This window comes from Perna viridis, chromosome 15 (genome assembly GCF_037379345.1).
Source record: "Perna viridis isolate PV_CMFRI_1.1 ecotype Kerala chromosome 15, ASM3737934v1, whole genome shotgun sequence".
Lineage (NCBI taxonomy): Eukaryota > Metazoa > Mollusca > Bivalvia > Mytilida > Mytilidae > Perna > Perna viridis.
Window position 1 is genome coordinate 23,627,190 of NC_142459.1, and position 25,590 is coordinate 23,652,779.

The window sequence follows — 25,590 nt, forward strand, 5'->3', positions numbered from 1 at the left end:
AAGCAGCTCCTCATCAATTCCTGTCTGCAGACAAAGCCATGTCTTGTTTAGGCCAAATAAATTTCCTTCAACCCTCACCAGGTGGGAGGATTTTATTTTTTATATTTTTATATCCTCATCAATTCCTGTCTGCAGACAAAGCCATGTCTTGTTTAGGCCAAATAAATTTCCTTCAACCCTCACCAGGTGGGAGGATTTTATTTTTTATATTTTACTCCTTACCAAATATTTGCTGGCATAATTTTATCTTTTTGGAGTAAAGACATGTTCTAAATCCATAGCCACATCAGATACAGAAGAAATATTATTTTGGTCACCGAGAATTGAAAGATGTGTATATTATAGTGCCTGAATACAAGAAACTGATGTGAAAAAATCCTGCGTTTTGAAATTCCCGTCCCATTATAAAAAAATGTAATTTTTTTAGCTGGAGGGGATGTAAACCTATTAATTAATTTTATTTAGTCTTAACAGGAATACAATATCTGATTATCTGAGTCTTAACTTTCATATGTCTTCCCTTGATATTTATATAATATTTTCCATTTATTGTTTAAATTTGACTAGCCAAAAAAAACCTGCCATTTTCTTGAAAGAAATTATAACTCAATTGCTATTGAAAAAAATTAAATAATTTTAAGATGAGCAGACAAAAATTATTTAGCAACATTGAAAATCCCTCCCCCCCCCCGGTATAAAAATGGTCGGTGCATTATCATAAGAATCATTACATCAATTGAAGCTCACATGTTCCTTCTGTCGAGTTGAGCTATAAATAGAATCCCATACATCATTTGTGAAAAAATGTACTGTTTTCTAGTGTAAAAATGCCGTTTAATTCTGTATTCAGTGTAAGATTTTCACACTTGCTCACCGGTGCCTTTTTTTGTTCTCGATAGATGACAAGCTCCGAAGCAGAGTCCGACGTTCAAAATTCACTCTAGACACTGCAGCCAACCGTCTCAGAAATACAAGAATCCTTCAAAGTCGGGACAAAATCAATGATTTTACGCGACGTCAACCGATGGTAAAACGTCGTTTGAATTGTATTACGCCCGAGAATTTCGAAAAGCCTGCCTGCAGCGGTGCTAAGAGAGGAAACAAACGTCTGCGGCTGTGTGGAGCTTGAGTAGATGATTGCTTCCGGTTTCATTTCACGTTGGTAAGAATAAGCCAAAACGAAGAAAATGGTCTTTAGAGTAATAGACTCTTACATCGCACTTTAAGTCAAACTACTTTTCTACACTCTCAATAGTATTTTTCGATTTCGAAACGCCCGGAAAGCCTCGAAATTTGTAAATGCACATTTCATTTTAGTACAAAATGTCATGTAAAACACAATGCAGTGAAAGATTCTATATTTGTACGATAACAAATTTTCCGCATCCAAATTTTGAATTACCTAAGCAATTTCCGTTTTCATTACTTAAGGTATTTAACACCTTAACGGCATTTTCCAAATACATGATGATCAAACTAAACTTGCATTTATGGGCCACATTATCGTGCAAAACATTTAAAGTTTAAGTTAACTGGTATCTAAAATGTCATTCACAAACCAAAACTTTGACAGACGAACGGACGAGCACACAAACCAATATGAAGATCCCAATACACGTGAGGCTCGTCGATCAGATGTACAATGTACGTGGCATCAATGATTGCCCTCGGAGGCGCTGTAAAATGTTCAAGTAGATTCAGTAAATTCAAAGTGGTGTTATATGTAGTTATGACACACTTTAATTTCTCGCTAAAACAAATACAAAATACAAAATACAAAAAAAATACCCCAAAAAATTTTAAAAATACATATATTATACTAACTTGTTATGATTTTAATAGTTTCGGGGTTTATATTTTTATATATTATCATACAAGTGTGCATGTCGAGCGGAATGGTTGGCTAGTAAGTATATTTCATAAACATCAAATCAATCTTTATACTTCACAAATGAAATACAATAAAGAAGGCTTCGCTTTCTATATTACCTCGTTATTTCTGAATAATTTAATTGGCATATGTCAGGGAGCTCCACTACAACCTTGCCTTTTGTCACATTTATGCGCTTATTTGTGAATAAGCGAATGAATCAGTGTCAGTTTTATTACAAATCTTGTCGGTGTAAATTGTTATTATTTGCTAATCATAATATTGGGTATTGGATTGTATGAGGGCCACTCTGTCATTCAGACCTTGTCTTGGACCACCGATTGTAGGACTGTGGACTGTTTTCATACCTCTATACGCAAGAGATACTGTGCTTTTCATATCAATTTGCTGGATGTAAACATGAAGTTTATTGGAATTTTGTTGCTGCAATTTTTTCTAGTAGGCATAGAATGTTACAGGCTCCGACCTATCAGCAAAGGATACTACCGCAATGTATTAAAGCATTATAGTCCTCGGCGAATACCACACCCTTCACTTTATTGGAATAAACAAAAATATCTGCGATCCAAGTTCAATAATTATTATAATTTTAGAAAAGACAAGTTATATAATCTGAGAAGAACAGGCAACCAACAAGGATATGCACCAATGCCTTATGTAAGTAAATTGTTCTGTTTCTTTATTAACGTCTTCATAGGTCATAGGTCATTAACTGGGGGCAATGGAAATTTCACACAGAAAAAAAGGGCAATATCAGATATAAGTATTATTGTAATTCAATATATTTACGTTATTTGATCCAAAACTGTCGATTCAGTGAAGCTTTCAAAACTTTATATACAACGGAACCCATTTCTTGCTAAATTTAATTTCCTAATCAGCCTCAGTTGGTACATGTACCTCCACTAGGATTATGCTACACGTTTACGTCAAAAACTCAAGTTTACGGTTAAAGGTGTATTGCACCTACCTCATGGAAGTACCACACGTGACAGCTCAGGTAGTCTATCGTTTCAAAGTCAAGGGGAGATCATTCGTTTTCCGGGGTTTATAAAAACAGGATTAAAGCCTTTATGCATAACTAAATACTTCGATGCATTGTGTAGCTGTATGCAGACATATATATACAACTCACATATTCACATGCAAAGGACTCAAATGTAACCGTGTTTGAAAATCTCATCTAAAAATAGGTCCAGTTCAATAGGTCATAGGTCAATGAAACGTCATCCATAGGATATGATAAATAACTTAGAATATTCAAAAACTATTCGCATCAAATTTGTTTTATCCAAGGTAAAGCAAACATATCTGGCTTGCAAAATATGATAAAAATAGGAGCGATTCGCCTGAAGTTTCGTCTGAATAACATTAGAACCAATGCTCTTATTTCTTTTGCAATTCTCAAAAAAAATATAATTTAGATATTAAGACGTGCTCAGAAATACATTCTGTTTTTACCAGAAGGTATTTCTTATTTATTATGTATGCCATATTTTACGTTCCTTTAGTGTCTTTTTGTTTTGTTTTGTATAAACATGTATTTTGGAAAAATCCACATATTTATCAATTAATTAAAGAACGATAACTCTAACATACAGCCAATTTCGTTTTCAAAATTTGTTTTAATTTTTATCGCAAAAGTGTAACAATCGAGAGGAAACCCAAGGCAAGCTATGTGGTCTGGAACTGTTTCTGAATTAGAAAAACATTTTTTTTTTATTAATAACTGGTGTTTTATTAGGACTGCTATTTTACATTCTTCTGGTAGCAAGGCTCAATAACAAAATCTATGAAAATAATGTATACACGTTGCAAACTCTAATTTAATATAAATGTTAAAAGTAAATTTTAAAACACAACTAAAACTAACAAAACACTTAACAAACCGCGCTACTACATGTACTAGTATTAATATATTTAATATTCATGCATGTATTTCAGTCAACGTTCCTCTAATACAGGACCGGATCCAGACACTTTGAGAAGGATGGGGGTCCCAGTCGAGGTTCCTAAGAAAAAAGGGGCTGCTAGGATATTATATGCCATTTTTTGGTCAATTTACACATGAAAATGACAAATTATCCAATTTAAATGGGTGCCAAAACCCTGCACCCTCCGTCTGGGTCCGCCACTGAAATGTTGAACTTTAAGTCTTCGAAGTAGAGGTCAATTCTGACCAGTTTAACAATGACGTTTCCGATGAATTAATCATTCAATTGACAACAAACCCAATGTAAAGCTGTCATCCCTGACGAGTTTATGCTATGGACATGCAGACAGGTATATATTATTCGTCGATTTTATAGATCTCGCTTTCTGTCATAAATTTCACGGTAGCTTCAAAGCATTTGACGCAAATAAACTTTAACGATGTTTTAATGACGAGTGATGCTTATAAATTTTCACATTTCGGTGGTTATTTAATTAAATAATACTGACCTAAAACAGTAAGTATTTGATATTATCATAGTGGTCTGAGATAGAATATAATTATTATACTATGAATAATATTTCAGGAATTATCATATTGAAGTACAATGTCTAAACAAAGCCCTGAATAACCAAAAAACCTGTCTCAACCAAACCCTCATTAATCCGGAAACCTGTCCAAACTGAACCCTACATAATAATAAAAACATGTAAACAGTCTTGAATAACCAGAAAACATGTCTAAACCAAATTCTCAATAATTCTGAAACCTGTCCAAACCGAACCCTAAATAATAGTAAAAAACTGTATAAACGGAATCCAGAATAATCTGATAAGCCGTACCCTGATTAATCGCAAACCTTTCTTAAGCAGACACTCCTTGTATCAATTAAAAGTCTTAAAGTGGTTCCGTTAAGACAGATTACACTGTAATCTATCAATAATCAATCATTTGGCCATGGAACAAATTCATTAAGTCTTCTGCAAAGTGCCTCTGAGACAGCAGTGACAACCCTGGAGGCAGTCCCCTTGTCTAGTCCAAGCGCGTCTCCTACTACTTGTAGGAAACTTCCTGAGGCATAAAACCTAAGTGCTATCATAACTTGTTGTTGTACAGTCAGTGCATGATTCCTGTTTGTATTTCTCATCAAATCGTCATGCAGAAGGTTTGTTAAGAACATAACGTCTTGCCTACCAAATCTGTATCTCTGCCTCAAGTCCTCATCATGAAAATCAAGTGAAAGGCCATCTCTCTCTCTAAAATGTCTTTCACGTCTTTGATCAGGAACAGGTACTTCCATAAATGCAGCCATTTTAACCAAGCGTTCATTTTTTAATCGACCTTTTTATGTTGATTAAATTTAACGACAACTTCAGGCAGATTTTTTCGTTAAAATATTTGAACAACACGTAACAAACGCGTTATTTTTAACGACAAATTTAATGTCAAGTTAGCCTAATCATATTTTGAACAACTCGACCAGACTGTTCAAAAGATTTCTCCCATTCTAAGCCAGTGATTAAAAATGCACGTGACATCATAGAGCGGGGAATACCATTCTGAGAGAGTTTTCCCGCCATTTTACATCTACGTTTTCTTCCGGTTTCATTGAGAAACCGATTCTCCTTCAACATATTCTTGGATTAAATTATTTCTTTACTCTCAAAGGTAAGATTTTAACATGCTCGCTAAGCTGGCATATGGAACAGCTTAATTTTACCATTCGAGTGGAGAAATATTTTAAACTACTCATTACTGAAGTAGAACCTATATGCCTTCAACAACGGATGACCGACCAGATATACAAAAAAAAAGTGAAACTGCAAATATAGGTACAAAAAATGTACATTTAGTACCAATTATTTTTAGATGATTAGATACAACTTTTCTTCTTGATGTGGGAAGGAGAGGATGGGAGTTTTTGTTGAGGGAGATGCATTCCCTTTTTTTCGAATATATATATTACATAAGGAATATGGAAAATATTGAATCAAACTTTTTTTACCCTGGCTGGTAAAAAATCTTTTTTGCTTATATTTGGAATATTAAAAAATAAAAACAAGAAAGAAAGAACAGCCCCGCGCTAATAAAATGGTTAGTGTTTATATTTCCCCATCGGTCGTCTAACACTAAAGGAGTTTTAGATTATGTTGAGAAAAACAAATATTTGAAACCATCGCAGGGGCCAGTTTCATATCAAATGTCAACATGAGAATTTTTTTTTCAAATCTTTGAGTTGTCCTCAAATCTTCAACTTTAAGCGATCTGATTGGTCAAAATTTGATGAAAATTTAGTCTCATTTCATTTAATTCTAAAAATAACGTCACAATGAAAAAGATTGTCGGAAAGGTTTCTTTATTTGGCCTTTCTCTGATCCCCTTTTCAAAATTTGTGGATCCAACTGGAATGGAGCTATCAATTTCCATAATAGTGTTAGATTTTAACCTATTAAAACAGAACCCTGGACGAATCAGAAACTTTGCTCAACTAAACCCTGAAAAAAAAACCGGAACCTGTCTTAAATGAACTTTAAACCGGAAACATGTCTTAAATGAACTCTAAACCGGAAGCCTGTCTTCTGGAGTTCCTTTATTAGTGACACTGCTTTTTGAACCCGTGTAAGTCGAATATATGTCTATACAAAACAAAAATCGTTAAGTAGTAGTCTTTGTATGAATCAGGCAAATTCAGTAATATGTGATACACCCCCCAAAAAGGCTACACATTTTTATTTTTGCGATTAATTTGATTTATAAGTCTATATGATGAAATGTATTATAATTCATTCCAATCAATCTGAACAAGGGTTATATGAAAAAAACACGTTAATTTCTGGTTACAAGCACTATAACATTTTAAACAAAATATTAAAAATAAAAATATGTAGGTTTTCCAACCATGAATCACATTTTGCATGATGGTTAAAACAGGTTTCACTATCATTTTATCTTTTCTCTTTGCTATATGTAATTGGATGTTGAAGATGAATATCATTTTTTTTTATTTTGCCGAGCAGTTGTCCCATCATTTATTAAATCAAAGAATATGAAATATGTTATTTTTGGTGAATATAGTGTTGGGTGGGTGTCATTTCTTTTTTTTTATTTTGGCATTTGCACGAAGACCTTGCTTTTTCACTAAATCCTATTGGACGTGTTTTTTTAATAACACTTTTGTTTAAGTTCACTGAATATGCTTATATGTTGCTTTTGAATTTTGAACTACATGTAGCTATCAGGAAAAGCGAGTATCAATTGGAGGTAGATACAGCTTGTTGCCCTATTTGTTAAGGCGTTTGTATTCTGAATGAACTGACTTTACTACATGTTGTATATGATTTTTAAGGACTAGAAGCAAATTTAAAATAATTGACACGACTTTTACTCTTGATTATACGTAAAACCCATAAAAGACAGAAAATAGTTTAATCAAGGATTAAAGCATTTGGAAGAATGGTTGATAACAGTTTAAATAGCTGTCTTCATTAAATATCAGACAAGAGGTGATTCATGCATGTCAAAAATCAACCAAATCCACTTTCGTTTCTTGTTCAGAAACGGTTACAGACCACATAACAAGTCTTTGTTTACCATTCGAGTGTTTTATTTTTGAAATAAAAATCTGTATTAAGGAGGTAGACCTAAGGTAAAGGACATAGCTCTTACAAATTATTGGAATGTTTGTATTCAGCATTTTGTACCAATCTCATGTAAGCATCAAAGTAACTATAGGATTGATTTCATTCTGTTTCAAATGAAAGCTTGAAAGGCTTTGATGAAATTGAATAAGATACAAACATATCACTGATTTCAAGAGGTATGTCCCTTACGCTAGATCTACCTCTTTAAATTGACACATTGCAAGTGTTATCGTTCTTGATGTATGGGTTTCTCTGAAATACAGATCTGTATGCAGACATCAACATATGACCTACGTAGTCCCAAATATCGTTTGTTGGTGAGTTTTCTGCTACAAGAATCATAAATACATGTACTATGGGCAGTTTCAGAATTTTATATGGATTGGTACTTAAGCATGTATATTATAAGCTGTCCAAAGGGCAGATGAATAAATTGATTAAAGTGGGTCCCGTTCCGAAGACGAACAAAAGGGTGTTCCAAGCTATCATTTTAATATTTTTACTCACTTTTTACACAAAACTAATAGAAGGAGACAGGACGATAAAGGATCTCATTGGCCTAAAATAAATACATAAAGTTTTAAAAGATTTACATGTACTTAAAACCATAACAAATGGGGAAAATATAAAGATTTCTGTTAATTTTTTATTGAAAGGACAATGGAATTGCATAAAGTTCACAAAACATATATTCTGTCAATTTTGTATTTTTGATTAATTTTGGTAAGAAAACGGTGTTCACACCCAAAAAAACACAATAATAATAATATTTATTCAGGCAAACCAAATATACATATACAAAATACAACATTTTACATCATATTTATTTAAAATATATGAGTTATATAATAGATAATAGATAAACAAATTAAAAAAACTCGACAGCCTTGTATTAACCATATAGTCAAAGCAGCTTATTTTGAATGGGGTCCATAATTTGAAAAAGCTACATGAAAATACTTATAAATATATTAATGTTACATACAGTGATTCTTTATACATGTAAAGTAAAACGTTATATCTTATATCTATGATGTATATTAAAAACATATATTCAGTTTGTTCTCTTCTTATACACTGTAGCGTCTGCTAAAAAAATTTCTAACCCCATTTTTAAATGCTTTTTTTATTTTATTTTATTATTTTTTAAATATTTTTGGAAGAAATGGGCTATTTGTTCCAATCAATAATTGCGTTAAATGTGAAACTATTTTTGCTACAAAGTTTTGAGTCCGGAATTATAATATTTAAATTTGAAGCACCTCGGATTTCACATTGGTTATTGCAAAAATAAATAATCTGGGGCTAATCCATGATAAATATTATACACTAAGTTAATTCTAAGATGACTAACCCAGTCTGGTACAGTAAGCTTATGTGACTGTCGAGCTTTTTACAATTTATGCTTAATTTGGGCCCAAATCAAGGAGAGAAAAAACCTTATTTTGTAACACTTGTATTTTTTTTTTGTCAATGCCGTCCACTAATATTTGTTACAATTTTTAAAACTACATTTTCAAAATTCAAAATTCTATCTATATGTACAACTAAATACTAAAATCTGTTATTTGCTGAAGCTGTCTGTTGGGACCAAATAACATACGTTCTGTCTTTTCTTAGATTTAATGATTACTTATTGTCTATTAACCAATTTGAACATAGCTCTAAAATTCTGCCTGACTTAGATGATATAACATTATTATATTTATGTGTATATGAAATTGCACTATCATCTGCATGCATGTATAGAATAAGTTTACAATCAGTATCCATGTTTATTGACATATCATTATCATAAGTCAAAAATACCACAGGCCCCAAGATACTATCTTGAGGCACACAACAGGTAAACGTCATGGGTTCTGACAGACACAAACTGAACTCTATCTGATAGATATCAGAGGCGGATCCAGGATTTGAGGTGGCGGTGGGGGTGGGGCGTTAATTGAATTAAATGCCATGCAAAGCAAGACTAAAAATATTATGAGGTGAAACCTATGGTGAAATTTTTTTTTATTACCGAATTAGGGGGCGTACCCCCCGGCACGCCAGTCCTTGGATCTACTGTCTTTACACCCATTACTTTAAGTTTATTACATAAAATACTATCAAATATCGACAGCATCAAATGCCTTCTGCATGTTCTACATTATCATTCTAATAAATATATCTGTTGTTAATTCTTAGATAATCTAACAAATGAATGGGACATGTATCAGTAAAATATTTTTGTCTAAAACTGGATTGTTAATTGTATAATATTTTATCATTTTGTAAAAATTCGACCAGTTCATTATAAGCACCCCTTTCTAAATCTTGATATACAATACTTTTTTATACTTACTGGTCTGTAATGGACTGTTTTCACTATAGCAAACTTTATGTTAAGTATTATACCCGACCACCTCATGCAATGACACCGACTAACTTATTTTCAAGTTAACAAACAACAAAAAGTACCATCAAACGACAGATAGTAGTCAATTTTCGGTTTCCACAAAGTTCCGGCGGTTAATAAGATTTTTTAAAAGTTATTTTCTATAACATTTGGGGAATAAAGTAAATAAAATATATAAATAAAATCATGACCTACCGACTCATTTTTTCCTGACACGTAACAGGAAAAAAAGGTATAATTTTACTTGGCTCGGCCTAAACCCCTCCAAGGTTCATGAAACGTGAACTGCTCCAAAGTGGATTATGTCGCATAACCAGGTCAAAAGTTAAAACAATCCTTTAATTGCGAATTTACTTTCAATTTTTTACATCTAAAAAAGTGATCCGAAATCTATTCTATAATTCGTGTTTAATACTTATACATTTTATGTATACTAGACAGATTTGTTAAATTTAACTCGTCTATTGTTGCAGCCAAAGATCTCACTTGGCGGTAAAAATGCAAGAGTCATACCCCTTCAAGTCGGTAAACAGGCAATACAAAAGTGGCAAAGAGCTGAATTTGAATTTGACTACAGTAAACGTCCAAGGATATGCCCAAAAGACTTTATATCTAAATGTTACAAAGCCCCGTACTTGGAAATAAAGGGCAAACCCGTCAGGAAATGTCTTACGATGTGTAAAGGAAAGCCATGTTTTAAGCCATGCATATGTGAATGTCTGCCTAAATACAAAGTGAAATTTTCTAAGGCTATTATACCGTATCTTTTATTACCAGTCGACAAAAGACAGTTAATTCCATCCTGTAACTTTAATCACATGGTTTCGTGTCGTGCTCAAATTTACGGGGAAGCTACTAACGAACTTTGTGCACTTGGATGTGGCGAAGGAGTTTGTCCTCTCACTTGTAACTGTCAGTGTGTACCGGATACCACGCCATTCAACTTTCCGAACAGAGTGTCCAGCGGAATTGATAGAGGAGAACAATTTCGCCCTATGGGTCAATTTATTCCTGGAACAGGAGTAGGATTTGGACTTGATACAGGAGCGGAACCGATACCTGATTTAGGTGTACAAGATTTAGGAAACGGTATTATTTTAGAAGGAATTGGTATGGGCGGAAGCGGAAATGGTGTAGGTGATTGGATTGGTAACGGAAATGGACTAGATTTAAACGGTCTGGGAATTGACTTTAATGGTGTCGAATTTATTGGTGCAGACGCTAATGGGCTAGGAGTAATTGAGAATGGCGGCGTTGATATTGCAGGATCAGCAACTGCAGGAGGGGGAGCGCTAATGATATCTGATGGCGCTGGTGACGTATTTGGAAACGTCCAGAGTATGGGAAGAGACATTGGTGACGTACTAGGAAAAAATCAAGGTATTGGCAATGGAGCTGGTGGCAGAACAATTATTACAGACGGAGCTGATGGAGTAGTTTTGGACAACGGTGTGTCAATAATAAGAGGAGGTGGTGGTGGTTCCGCACAGCCCATTCAAGTGATAGATGCTCCTATCAATCCATTAGAACCTCTAACACTGTTCACTCCTGTAGACGGTCATGCTCCCAGAGCTTCATCTCAAATGCCACCAGATATTGTGACACCTTTACAGGGAATAGAAACAGAAACAGTTCAAGTTAAAATTGATGTGCAGGGTCCTACTGCACCGGGACAAGGAGGTCCCGTATTGGGAGATGTTATGGCAAATACACCTGGAGATGTACTTGTTCACAACTCCGCCGCTAACGCTGCTAATGCCGGACCAGGAGATGTCCTGGTACACAATTCAGCACTTATGGGTAATGGGCAAGGCGGCGGTCAAAATGGAATACCTGTACAACTACCACAAGACAAGAGTGCTGGAATAGTGGACTGGAATGCTGGTGGAAGTAGGGGAGGTAATGGTTGGAATTCAGGTGTCAGTAGTAGCGGCTGGAATGAAGGGACAGGAGGTGGTGGCTGGACTGCTGGGGCTGGGGTGGACCAAGGTTTCCAAGTCGGTGGTCAGGCAATGGAACAAGGCGGTGGTATGAATAATGGAGGCCAAGGCGGTGGTTGGGATAGTGGAAATCAAGGAGGTTTCTTAAATGGGGGCAACCAAGGAAGTTTGAACTCGGGACAAAACCAAGGCAGTGGTAACGGAGGTGGAGCAAACGTCCAGCAAGGAAAAAACGGGGGACTTAAGCTGAATATTCCACCGTCTGGCAATAAACAAGGTGGTGCAATTAATTTGGATTTATCTGGAATACTCAATCAGATATCCGGTGCGGGGGGTGAAGGGATTGGAATGGGAGGAGGCGAAGGGGGAGGTTTGTTTAACAACCCACAAGCAGGCTCCCCATTTGATAACTTGTTTGTTTCAGAAGCGGGAAACCAAACCGGAGGGTCCCCTTTTGATTTATTCGGAAACTCTCAAAAAAGATCTGATACTTCTCCGTTGAGTAAACTGGGAACAGAACTACCATTTGATGCTTTCAACTTAGGATCAATGTCTGGTTTAGGAGGGCAAGGTGTGGCGGGAAAGTCAGGAACAGATAGTTCTAAAAACGGACTCGATACCGGAATGGCGTCAATGTTTTCCGCGTTAATGGGAGGCATTAAACCTGAGCCGGAAGACCGTTGTTTAAAAGGAACAACCAAAACGTGTACAGCAACTATAGAATGGAGTCATACACCTGGTTTGGACAAATGGTGTAGTGAAAACTGTCCCAAAGGTGTCTGTGATAAAGAAAGGTGCAGCTGCACTTGTCTCACGCAGGACGAAATAATGATGTCAAAAATGGCATGAAACTCTAAATAGATATATTTGGCTTATATCAACACATTTAACCATTTGATATTTGATATCGTGAGAGTCGACAGAATTTTAATTGGCAACACTCACTGGTCAATTTTGGGAAAGGAAAATAAATTAAGTTTTTGTAAGAATCAGGCAAAATGGAAACTGACAATATGATTTCACTGAAGGATGCTTTCTGTATTTGAAAAGACCATTATTTGATCTCTGCATCAATGAATTTGCTCTGAAATTTATCAATAGAATGTTAGAAAAATGATGTTTTTGGCAGAGTTATCTGCTCTCGAAATGTTCATTTTCGGTACATTTCAATAAAATTATAAAATTAAAATTAAATTTACGAACATGATATGGATTTTTGTCTTTATTCCTTGATTCTGATGTTGCAGTAGAGAAATTAAACTTTCAAAATGGCGGTTTTTTTCTACCATGTTTCATCCACTGCCTGATTCTTACAGAGACAGACACTTAAGAAACAACTTCTTCAAGGTTTAACTTGAATGCACGGTAAGCGATATATACAATTAAAAAACGAAAAGTTTTGATGGTGGTATAAATAATCTACAGACGCTATATAGATTGGTATTGTTATTATGTAATAATGCGTCAGCATTAGCTATACCAATATACACGTAGTTTGTGGTTATGTAACAATCATAAAAAGACCAGATTAATTCAATAGCTACATGTGTATGTGCTGAAATTAACTGATTTTTAAAGCTTCTCATTGAAAAAGTTTGTACACAATGCCAGTCTTATACCGTTTCAACATTTGACAATTACTAGTATAAGGTTTTTTTTTTACAAGTTAGTGAATCGCAGTATAGTTTTCATCAGTTTAAAAAGGGTTTGATTTGGGGATGAAAAATATCGGTGCAAAGTTCTGCTTATTTTAGTTTCAAAATAACGCATGAACTACTTTTATTTATCAAAGTGCAGTCGTCAATCATCATTTGTATGGAAAAAGAACTATTTATGATAAAACTCGAATTTTTTTCCACTGCCCGATCGGAAGCGTATTAGGGCCATCCTTCTTTTTAAATTTTTTTTTAAAAAGTCGACTTTAATACTGGAATGATCAACTTAAATCTTGGAATTATCAACATTAAACATGGAATTATCAACATTAATCTTGGAATTTCCAATGAGGGTCGGACTTATGAGTGTTTGACTTGTGAGTGTCGGACCAATGAGCGTCGGACTTATGACATTATCACGGTTTTCCATTACTAAATAACTGAATACTATGACGATTCTACAATACCTTTGTATTCAGTAGTCCTTTTCACAAAAAATCGTAAGTGTAAAATTAGTCGTAAGTTATGACGTCACAATACTTTAATTTACTATGACTTCATAACTTACGACTAATTTTACACTTATGATTTTTTGTGAAAAGGACCACTGGGGCGGATCCAGGGCTTTAAGGGGATGTACAATTGGCCGAGGGGAGGGGTTGTCCTTACCTAAAAATACGAAGAATAGACAATGGAATTACAAATCGCCCGTAAAAATATTGATAACTTAAAACATATTAAAAGCAGAATGCCATTGGGTACATCTGTTTTAAAAAAGGAAATGAAGTATGATTGCCGGCGAAACGTTTTTTTTTTCGCGCTAATTTTCGTCGTAATGATATTGATGTGATATACAGTTTTATCATGACGAGTTTGAATTTTGTTCCGGTTTGATGATGTTATGTATAACATCGATAGTCCGAAACTCACAAGTCCGACACTCATTAGAAATTCCATGATTAAAGTTGATAATTCCATGATTAAAGTTGATAATTCCAAGATTGATGTTGATAATTCCATGCTTAAAGTTGATAATTCTAATAGTAAAGTTGACAATTCCAAGATTAAAGTTGATAATTCTAAGAATAAAGTTGGAAATTCCAAGACTTAAGTGGAGAACTTGAAAAAAAATAAAAAAAGGATGGCCTTAATACGCTTCCGTAAATTTACTGTATATTTTTATGAATAATAAAACAAGCAAAACAAAACAGGAAATAAAGCCTAGAAAGCAACATGTGTGAATGTATAAAGACACATACTTTTACTTAATATTGACGGATCTCAGTAGCTTCATACATAACTATATACATTCCTGTAGCAGTGGAGTAAAATTGTACTTACATGATTGTAGTCTTACCAAATATATGTTGATATTTGTTCGTTTATTTCACATTTTTTTCAAAATTATTTTTTGTCATTTAGTACGTTTTGTATCTATCAATCATGCCTACATGTACATGCTCCTCATCTCAAGTTTGGTTTCTTCCATGCCACCCGTATGAAGCTATACAAAATGTACATGTACATAAGCTCAAGTGTGTCTTAAAATCATCACTATGTGTGCATTGAAGTATTTACACTGAGGAACAGCTTTTTGAAATGTACGAGAAAGACGCATACAGGATACAAGACACAAGAAGTCGTAGTGATAAAAAATATGTGTTAATGAATGATTTTAGAAAATATCAGAGGGTACAAACTAAACAGGTTAAAAATACTAGAACAAATTAAACAACTTTAGCAAAAATGATACATGTAGATCATACTATCGTTGAGTTGTGGTACTGATTTGACATGGATGTAGTTGATATACAATTTATTGTTGTTTAGCTCACAGTTGAGATGTGTTCAGAAACAATAAGTGCTTTGTTGCTATACTATCCTATAAACTGCAAATTTACATTGAAAACAATATAATTACACAGTGAAAAAATATATCTTCTGTGATTCTGTTGTTATATTTTCATCACATTTAACAATACCCATTTTATGATGAGAACAGAACCAAAAAAGTTAACAAACAAAACACATTGATGCATATTTTGTTATAGAACAATGAAATTAAGAATGAAAGTAAACCTTCAATTTTCAGTTTTGTATATAGGTAAACTGTTGTTAATAAAACAACTAAAATGTCTCAGGAACTTAATATTTTATATCAGTAATAATATCTGCTTCATATCAAAGCAGTATTTACAGCTAATGCTCTAGGCATTTAAAAATATACATAAATTCATTCGCGACATTTAAAGACTAACGACATGTACATACATGTACCACTCTTGATAATGAGTTACATGCATGATATAAAAATTTAAAAGCTGCCTTTCAATTGGAATCCCCAATTTAAATTCAAATACGCGCGATATCTTATCGTCATACCTGCGTTCAGTCACTTAAAACACTAAATTATACGTACATGTAGGTTTCGATAGTTATTTCCTTTGAAAATATTTTCATGCTTACGATTTTAATGAGGTTCATGTTTTATCTTTAAATATATATGTTTGTCTTGCCGTTTTACCCTAGTATGTCCATAAAAATTAAACGGAGGGACTCAATGCCAAGATTTCTTTTAAAAATGCCAGAATTTCAAGTGACAGTCCAATAAGTCATCTTGTAGTCGCTTGAATAATGAAGAGTAGAAAAAGAAAGATTAACAAAAAAAAAACAAATAAACAAAACAAAATCAAAAAAACAAAACAAAACAAAATAAAAACAAAAAAAAAAACGAATTAAAAAAAAACATATATTTTAATTTCAAAATTGGGTCATAATTATCAAACATCATTATCCAAAATCTACAAATATTTCTGGACCGATTCCGGTGAAGGTGGCGTTAGATATACGGAAATATCTTTACTTCCTTCAATTTCATCGCTCCGATTTGAAGAACAAAACTCGGTTTCCTCCACTGAAGAGCTAGCGCCAATACCACTCCCACTTTTGTCATTAACGGGCACCACTCGCGCCACTACGTCACAATTAGTGTACCTTTTTGACGAGTCGTCATCAGGAATGGTGTAAAGCATTGACATATGAGAAACCTGACTTAAATGAAGGTAGGAGTTACTTTCTCTTGATTCTGGTAGTGTCGCTTTCGGTCGATTTTCAACGTTTCTGTTTCTAGTTGGAACTAGTGGCTGCACAGCTGGTCTGCAATTATCATGAACATTTGCAACACCATAAACCGTATTTTTTCTTGGTCCATCCCGTATTTGGTCGTATTGTTCGTCTTCATATAGTTCATCTCTTCTTACTTTAGCAAATAAATGATAGATTTTTCATTCTTATTTTCAAAAGTTAATTCAGACCAAAGCGATAAGTTAAAGTAAAAAGATAAAAATAAATATTAACATTCAAATACTGGATACAGACGATCAATCACTTGGGGTGTGAGCTGTGATCAAGCTTGAAATAAAAAGGAAGAAAGAAAGGTTCCATTTATCATGAGTAAAATCTAAGACGCAGGGGCAGATCCAGACACTTTAAAAAGGTGGGGGTGCCGGCCGGGGTTCCTCAGTCAAAAAGGGGGTGCTAAGACATTACTTGCCATTTTTTGTCCATTTTACACATGAAAATGACAAATTTTCCCCTGCATCCGCCACTGGGAAGCTGGGAAGAGTATAGGCTAGAAATCTTTTTTGGAAAAAGGCTTAAGTACTTCTCTGTCTAAGAATCAGGCAAAATGTACATAAGATGTGGAACATGAAGTATACAAACACAGAGATTTTATTGCTTTACGCAAGTACAATGTATGTGTACCTCGAAATTACTATCAAAGTATTTGTAAAGTGTGCCTATTTAAATTACTGATAGGTCAAATTCAGTTGAAATGTACTATTAAAAAATGGCGGGAAAATTTTCCTACATATCTTCCATACATATAAGCAGTCAAAAATTATCTAAGTCACAGATGTTTCAGGATGAATTTAAATAGCTTTTCGTTTGTTTTCTAAATGTATTGAGGCAAAAAAGACCAAATTGAGAAAAAATGATGTGTCACTCATTGCCTGTCTCTTACACAGAATGGCACTTAACATATTTTGTCCATCGTAAAAATTATAAAAAAAAACAATCATAGGACTCACCTTTCAACCGACGATGTAGTATAAATACAATAACCGCCAAGATGACTATCACTAACAAAAAAATTCCAACAAAGGATCCGAGTACTCGATTGCCTGAACCACTGTCACTGCTTAAAAACAAATAATTATAGTGAAACTACGTGTACACAGGCCAAAAAAAAGTTCAGGTTAAATTCACATGAATTAAGCTTCACACGAAGTTCACATTGACTTAAACTAAATTTGTGTGATATTCACGTGTAATTCATTTTAAAATTGCACGTAAAATTCTTATGAAGGCTCTATTCACACTAGATTTGTGTGTGCTCTGTTACAAAATAAAATTTCTCCATTCAGGTGAAAATGTTGTAAAATTCATGTGAAAAACTCTGCCTGTATATAACCTGATAGTATTGATAATATCGAGACAAAGAATGAATCAAGGTTAAGTACATGTAGTGGTGAACACAAAAAGGGGGTGCAATGAGATATCAGTTGATTGTCAATCGGCTCAAATTAGTGAGATATGTGAGGAACACAGACTTAAACATTACTGAAACGACAATATATTAGAGTGGGTTGAAGACTGGGTAAATTGTGATTCATTTTGATGGAAATAAGATTAAGATGTGGAAACTGAAACAAAAGACGCCATGATAGCAGGCACACTGTACAATATCAACGATGTTTTTTACGTCCATGATAACTCTTACGATATTCGTTCAGATGTGGCTAAAAAATGTAAGTTATAGTCCTTATGTTGTTTTGGGGAGTGGTGATTATAGGGATCTCTCAAAAGAAAACAAAAAAATATACGTATGGACCATAAGAGTTACGGTTGGACGATAAAGCAAGTATGGAGTAACGGAATATCTTACTGGTGAGGCAACCAGACGGTTATTAAGTGATATAAAAGTAAGTAAGATATGAAATTCTGAGTAAATGTTGACAAGAAAGAAGACAGATTTGATTGTGAAGAAAACCAGGAGAGGTATATGAGATTATGGATGGGAGACAGCATACTTACCAGTATAGATAGGAATTGGATACACTCACCTACAAGGATCGGAAGACGATACATTTACAATGTATCTGTATAGATTAGAAGTCGGTATACTCACCTGTATGGATCGGAATTCGTTATACTCACGTACATGGATCAGATGACGATGTACTCATCTGTATGGATCGGAAGACGGTATACGCACCTGCATGGAGCAAAAAACTGTATCCTCACCTTTATGGAACGGAATTCGATATACTCACCTACATGGATCGGAAGACTGTACACTCACCTGCAATGATTGGAAGTCGGTATACTAACCTATATGCATCGAATTCGATATACTCACCTACACGGATCAGAAGATTGTATACTCATCTGTATCGATTGGAAGACCATATACTCATCTGCATGGAGCAAAAGACTGTATATTCACCTTTTTTGGATAGGAATTCGATACACTCATAAGCATAAACCAGAAGACGGTGTAGTAACCTGTGTGGAGTAGGAGATTGTATACTCACCTGTATGGATCGGAAGACGAAATACTCACCTGTATGGATCACAAGACTGTATACTCACCTGTATGGATTGGAATTCAATGTACTTATCCGTATGAATCGGAAGACGGTATACTCACCTGTATGGAGCAAAAGATTGTAAACTAGCCTGTATGGAACGGAAGACGATATACTCACCAGTATGGATTGGAATTAGATGAACTCCATTGTATGGATCAGAAGACGGTGTACTCATCTGTATGGAGCACAAGACTGTATAATCACCTGTATGGATTGGAATTAGATGAACTCAGTTGTATGGATCGGAAGACGGTGCACTCATCTGTATGGAGCACAAGACTGTATAATCACCTGTATGGATTGGAATTCGATGTACTTATCCGTATGGATAGGAAGACGCTATACTCACCTGTATGGAGCAGGAGATTGTATACTCGCCTGTATGGAACAAACGACGGTATACTCTCTGTATGGATCAGATGATTACCTACATGTAAATTTATTTATACTTCAAAATGCCTAAGAATATGAGATAAAAAAAAATGTACTGCCAAAGATTGTACTGCTAATGATGAAAGGACACATATATGAGACGGGACACAAGATGAAATATCAATAGAGGAAAATGATAGGAACAGCGAGTTTACATTGTACACAGAAATTAATATACTTTTTTCATCGAAAGGGGAGAGAAAAGTGAACACAGATCTAAGGTGACACGGGCGGTGAAAATCATTAGATCGAATATATTGACCCGTTATAAATGTATATTTACATACATTATTCAAATCATAGCAAAACAAATCGTATTGACTAAGTTTAATATTTACATGCACAATACAAAATCTTTAACTCATAAAACAAAAGTTTAGCATAGAATCGAATAAAAGGAAAATTAAGATTGAAGTCTTCAAAATGACTGTCGCTTATCATCAAATATTCTATGCCACTGATTTTTGCTTGCTTCCAACATCCGAAATGGCACAAATGCAATATGCTCTAAAATCGGGTACCTTCCACTAGAATTTGGTTCCCTTGATATGATTATTCTTTCGTAACCGTGATGACCCGAATGTTTTTCAATCAAAACAACCAGTTACAAGGATGTACGGGTAATGTTTTCGTTCTACAACTTTCTCTCAAATTTTTAGTGATCTAGGGATCGTTATTGGGGGATTTTATTGCTCAGGTAACCCGATTAGGAACCAGATTAAACAACAAATATAAATATCGGGGCCGTGATAATGTATATAATATATATAGTCAACCGTAACGAGCCCCTGTGTCTGAATCTGAACTGGGTATGTTCAATGCTAACCGATCATTTTCATCTTTTTATGTAAACTTCCCTTTTTTTATACAAGCAAATCCACACGTAGAACACATGTGTATGATATTTAAGAGGTACATTTTGATCTCGTATGATGCTAGAACTACAGTATGAAGCTATGACTTTAAACATGGCATCGACTAGCAGCTTAATGAGCAGTAATATATAATTATGCAAATCGTATGCGAATGCAAAGTACAGAAATGACGAGTGCAAGAAGTCGCTAACAATGTTAGTGACTTAATAATACCGAAGTTGCAGTTTGGGGGAAATACCTTGATGACGAAGGCATCTTATGCAACACCAAAATTACAACACGTTTTACCAAAGGTACAGACAAAAAGTGACCGATTGATGATTAGGGAAGTAGAGAATCATACCTAGTACTTCCTGTTATGCTCTTGTCGGTGCCAACTCTACAAGCCTCACATGCTCTCGTATTTGGACACGTTGAAGGCATGCTGATTTCATCTGGTAACGTAATTGTGTTGGTGTCAAGGTCAAGTTTGTCCTCCTGAAGGTCATACGTTCCTACCTAGATACATCTACATTACGTTATTCTATTAGCAAAAATAAGGAATGTTCTCAATGGAATATGTACAAATTTTAATGTGATACGAACGTGAAAATCCAACCAAATTTGGGACAAAAAAGAGCCAAGATAGAATGGAACCACCTTTTTCCATATTACTTTTTGGAAGGTTCTGATCCATCCATTTGTATGTTTATACTTAAAATTGTGACTTCAATTAAAAACTACCATTAAACATAAATAAAAAAAACAAACCACAAATATGACAATAAAAAAAATAACCATTGGCCCTGCGTTAGCTTTTTTTCTCACGATTTATGGCTTTGCGATATCAAGTTACATCAATTGAAAATTTTCAAAATGACGCGCATGTTAAATGGCGATTTTGCCTTAACCTAATTTTGTTAATATCGGATGTTTGTCCACTATATCGAAGATGTTTTCTTGGTTTGCAGAATGATACTTGGTTAAAATTGAACGATTTTGGCCTAATGTCAATATTGTTTGACAATATTGGTCATTAAAGTGTCCATTGTAGACATTCGTGTCATTATTTGACCTTTTTTATTTCTTTTAAAGTGATATCGTTCTGTTACCGTGGATTTCGTCACTTTTAATGTCGGACCTTTCAGAGTTTACGTGACGGAGTGTTTACACTTACTGTAGATCTTTTGGTAATCTGTTTATATAAAGGTTGTACAGTGGTGCACTTGTTGCGTTTCACCATATCTTTTTCTAGACGTAACTAGCAATTGTTTTAATTTATTGGTTGTAGTGTTTTACGTTTAAAGGCCTCTAACGAGATTAAAATGGTATTTTAAATAAAATACCTTCGTTAAATAAAATATTTAATATTATGATGACTGTAATTATTATATAACAATGATTGTGTACGTGTACATGTATGGTGTAAATAGGAAGGTAACATAATTCATGAACTGTACCTGAACATATTCGAGTATACTCCTATCAGCACTTTTACGTTTAAGGTTGTAAATAGTGTAATCAACAATCCCATCACCATTTTCGTCAAAAATGTTTGTAAAATATCCGCTTCCATCAACATCAACTTTCTGTTTGAGGGTATAATTACGCACTTTTAAAGGATATCTACGGTAGTTGTCGCACAATTTACTTCCTTCTGGGCCACATATATTTTTGAATGCCTCGTAACTTCCGCCCAAGAGAGCGTTCGTAGCTCGTAGAACGAAAGACGTCCAAATTCCTTGCCTACATGTACCACTAGATGCCGCTAGTTTCATCCGGGCACTGCAAGGGTCTTTATAAGTTTTGTCAAAGCTCGAGTTGACATGGCAAGTATACTTGGCTGATGTGTAAGGTGATAGCCATGGGTTGTGGGATTTGGATGATATATGATTGCTATGTAAATAGTCTGTAAAATTTTTATTCTCTGGCAATTGCAGAGAAAGTATAATAGTACCAACGAATTTGAGTTTGTCAGTAAACTGGCTTGGCCTGAACCCCCAAGCTTCCGATGCAATAAAGAAAAATTCACCATAGGCCATATTGTCGTTTAGCGTCACTACAAGAGTATCGACTTGATGCGCTCGAATAAACAAAATTACTATCTTTGCAAAAGGTTTGCGACGGAGCTTCTGTAAAACGGCGTTGAAATTATCTCCGTCATCGATTTCAATTTCCTGTACGATGCAAACGTCATGCTTGGTCGCCTCTTTTTTAATGGCGACTAGTCCACTTTCCCCGTACCAACCTTTACTAAATACAATTTGGATATAGTCTGATCTATAATGTCTGTGTGTAACGATGCTGATTATAGCTTTAGCTTGTTTGGTATCTGGAGTGGTCACTCTGCTAAAGTACGGATATTTCTCTCGATCACTGAGCTCTGCGGCTGTCGTAGCATACGCGACTTGAGTGTATCCGAACTCCGAGAGAATACGCGACGTTGTTACACTGAGGCTGCTTGAGTAGGCTGCAAGAAATCCTAATATTTTGTTAATATCAATTACTTCCCCTGTTTGTAACAATGAGTCATTCCCGAACAGTTTCGTAAGCTTGTTTTGAATCAACAATGGCTGATCACAACTATTTATTACTAACATGCCAACGGTTTTTCCCTTGAAAATTACGTCATAAGGTTTTGTTCTGTTATTTATGAGCTCTACAATGTATTCCATTGCCATGACCAACTCGTTTCCTTCAGAAGTCCGTATATCCCCGCATGATAGCGGATTGTCCGTACCGCCATTATATATAGGAAATATTCCTCCAAGAAGTACATCTCCGTTCCGGAAATAAACCGATTCAGATGGATCCTCCAAAATACATGACTTACATGTTTTCCCTTCTTTGCACTGGGCACGTATGATGTCAGGCCAAGAGGCGCCATCATTGTTGGTCTGGTAATCCTTTATTTGAGATAACTGAAGATGTAGTTCAGGAGTCCTGTAGGTTCCTATCTAAGATAATGAAGAAAAAAAATTATAAAACAATTACAGTACATGTAATACAAAGCAAGGATTTTTTTGTTTAATTTCGTATTTTTTACAACGATACATGATTATGATTAAAGCTCGCGTCTCAAAGTTTCTTAAATTATGAAGAAAAATAAATCTGAGTAAAAAATATCTTTATATCTGACTTCGTACTCTAGCAGGTTACACCCGTCTCATATTACAAAAAAAAAACGTAGTCCTTATAACTTTCATATACATCATTCGAAGTTTCAGTCTGAGAGGAAGTAATTAAATCCAGCAGAACTTTCCGGGATTAATGGATTTCGTGCAGGCAAAATGACCGAATAGTTCCAAATGAGAAAAACAAACTAGATATAGAGTAAGTTAGTTGTGCAACAACGAAATCTGGTTCCCAGGTCAATCGACCCTAGTATCGCTAAAATATAGACTCAGGTCACCAGCGACGGATTCGCACAATATATGGGTAAATTGCCGCTTATAAATAAAGTTAAAACCAAGATAAAATTATATAAATTAACTTATTCATTGTGCATTTGTATAGAAAGGTAACCTAAGTAATTTGAAAGAAATATTTAAACGTTGCATTTAAAAATTTGAATATTAAAAGACAGAAGACCTCACTGGTGACCCGGGGTTATTTGAGAGAAACTTGTGGAACGAAAATATTACACGGGCTTCCAGGTTATGGAACAACAAGGCCCAAGGACAAGTCGTCCCAAATCGATTAAAACTTGTGTCGCTGTCAATAAGGCTACTCTAGCTTAAAACTTCGTCCCTTTCGCCCTATTACATGTAGATATATCTACCTTTTCGAAATAAAAGGAATCAAAACCATCACTGCGCTTTATGTACTGAAAAACCTCATAGTCTGGAAGTCCTGTCACCATTTTGACATTATTTCCGGTATCGAACTGTAACGACATATTAGTAAGTGCAATGGGAACAAATGGAAAATCATACTGAAATGTTATGTTCATTCCGTTTCGAAGTTTTTCAATTAAGAGCCCTCTTTCGTTTGGCAAACGATTTCGCATTCGATTGCAGACGCCATTTTCACCGTGGCATAAACTGTTATGTGTTTCTTTCAATAGTTTAGCCAGTACGTAAGCGGCTTTAATGGCATAAGCAGTCCAAAGTGATGTTTTCTTTACTTCTGAAAGCTGGTCAGAAGTTAAAGCAGGACACACATTAGAAGTAGTCGGCAGACATCCAGAATATGTTTCGTAAACTTTTGACAAGAAACTGTTTGCTTTGGATTCTTCCAATAGGACGGAAACATTTTGCATTAATTCCCGCCAATGATCTTCGAATTCTTCAATTCTTATTGCCGCTGGAGAAACGACAAAGGATCCTTTCGCGGCTACATAAATAAATCGCGCCTCTTTTTTAAAAAATTAATCAGAAAGACCAATAGCTTCTGAGAAAATGAACGACAACGGATCATTGAAATCTGAAGCGATGCGTACTACAGTATTCACGTTGTCGCCTCGGGCAAAAACTACAATGCCATTTATTGGACTCTCATTGTTACCAACAATGTCCTGTATGTTGTCCTGGACTTTAGACAGCTTGATTTCGTTGACGTCTAGTGCAAATACTTTTGCTACACAGATAGAGTGTGTGACTGCTTTATTAGCAAAATTATTTTTAGCTTCAGTGCCGTATATATCATTGTCATACATAATGGCTATGTAGTTCCATTGAAGTTGCTTCATCAATTCTATAATAACCTACAAAACATGAAGGGTATTCAATAGAATAAGAGTAATCAAGTAATCAAGGAAACATAGACACTAGTGGAAATCAAAAGAATGTAATCCAGGGACAAAGACCAGACATGGAAAACACACAATCACAACAAAGAACATAAAGTACATGTAACTAGAACAATACATACAAAGAAACTGAAGTAAACGAGCAACTGGGATTCCTCTAAAAACTGGGATTATGGATCAGGTGCAACGGTAGGGTAAGCGTCACCAAAAACGTCTCCAATAAGTGTAAATACACCTTTAGATAAGCTCCAAGACAATAAGGTCATAAAATCCACGGTAACTAAATGACAATTCTTAGGATTCAAATTAAAAAATAAAAAACTCTTTTAAGACACATTATGACCAACATGGACAGGCGTATGAGATCTTCGGGGGGATTAAACACCATAAAGTTCATTCAATGATACACCTAATTCTCTTCATGGTATATCTTAACACAAAC

At 34.8% G+C, this 25,590-nt stretch overlaps 2 protein-coding genes across 3 annotated transcripts; one reads left to right on the plus strand and one right to left on the minus strand.

The window, feature by feature from the left end:
• The first annotated feature begins 7,707 nt into the window (after positions 1-7,707).
• LOC148597535 (uncharacterized) lies at positions 7,708-12,652 on the plus strand. Its single transcript, XM_088563041.1, has 2 exons — positions 7,708-7,782; positions 10,337-12,652. The coding sequence occupies exons 1-2, from the start codon at positions 7,708-7,710 to the stop codon at positions 12,650-12,652; spliced, it is 2,391 nt and encodes a 796-aa protein (XP_088419167.1).
• On the minus strand, positions 8,224-24,772 carry LOC148597536 (metabotropic glutamate receptor-like). Of its 2 annotated transcripts, none has more exons than XM_088564341.1 (5): positions 24,180-24,772; positions 21,859-23,355; positions 20,763-20,917; positions 17,550-17,656; positions 8,224-16,717 (listed from the first exon to the last, which is right to left on the minus strand). In XM_088564341.1, the coding sequence occupies exons 1-5, from the start codon at positions 24,657-24,659 to the stop codon at positions 16,260-16,262; spliced, it is 2,697 nt and encodes an 898-aa protein (XP_088420467.1). In that variant the 5' UTR covers positions 24,660-24,772; the 3' UTR covers positions 8,224-16,259. The 2 variants fall into 2 exon arrangements, with proteins under 2 accessions (XP_088420467.1, XP_088420466.1); XM_088564340.1 differs by having other exon boundaries at positions 17,550-17,659.
• Between the last annotated feature and the right edge of the window lie 818 nt (positions 24,773-25,590).

Coding starts and splice junctions, on each gene's coding strand:
- LOC148597535 (XM_088563041.1), top strand. CDS start 7,708: ATGGGTTTCTCTGAAATACAGATCTGTATGCAGACATCAACATATGAC. Junction 7,783..10,336: donor GTCCCAAATATCGTTTGTTG/GTGAGTTTTCTG, acceptor CTATTGTTGCAG/CCAAAGATCTCACTTGGCGG.
- LOC148597536 (XM_088564340.1), bottom strand. CDS start 24,659: ATGCAAAATGTTTCCGTCCTATTGGAAGAATCCAAAGCAAACAGTTTC. Junction 20,918..21,858: donor GTATACTCGAATATGTTCAG/GTACAGTTCATG, acceptor AGATGTATCTAG/GTAGGAACGTATGACCTTCA. Junction 17,660..20,762: donor AGCATAACAGGAAGTACTAG/GTATGATTCTCT, acceptor TTTGTTTTTAAG/CAGTGACAGTGGTTCAGGCA.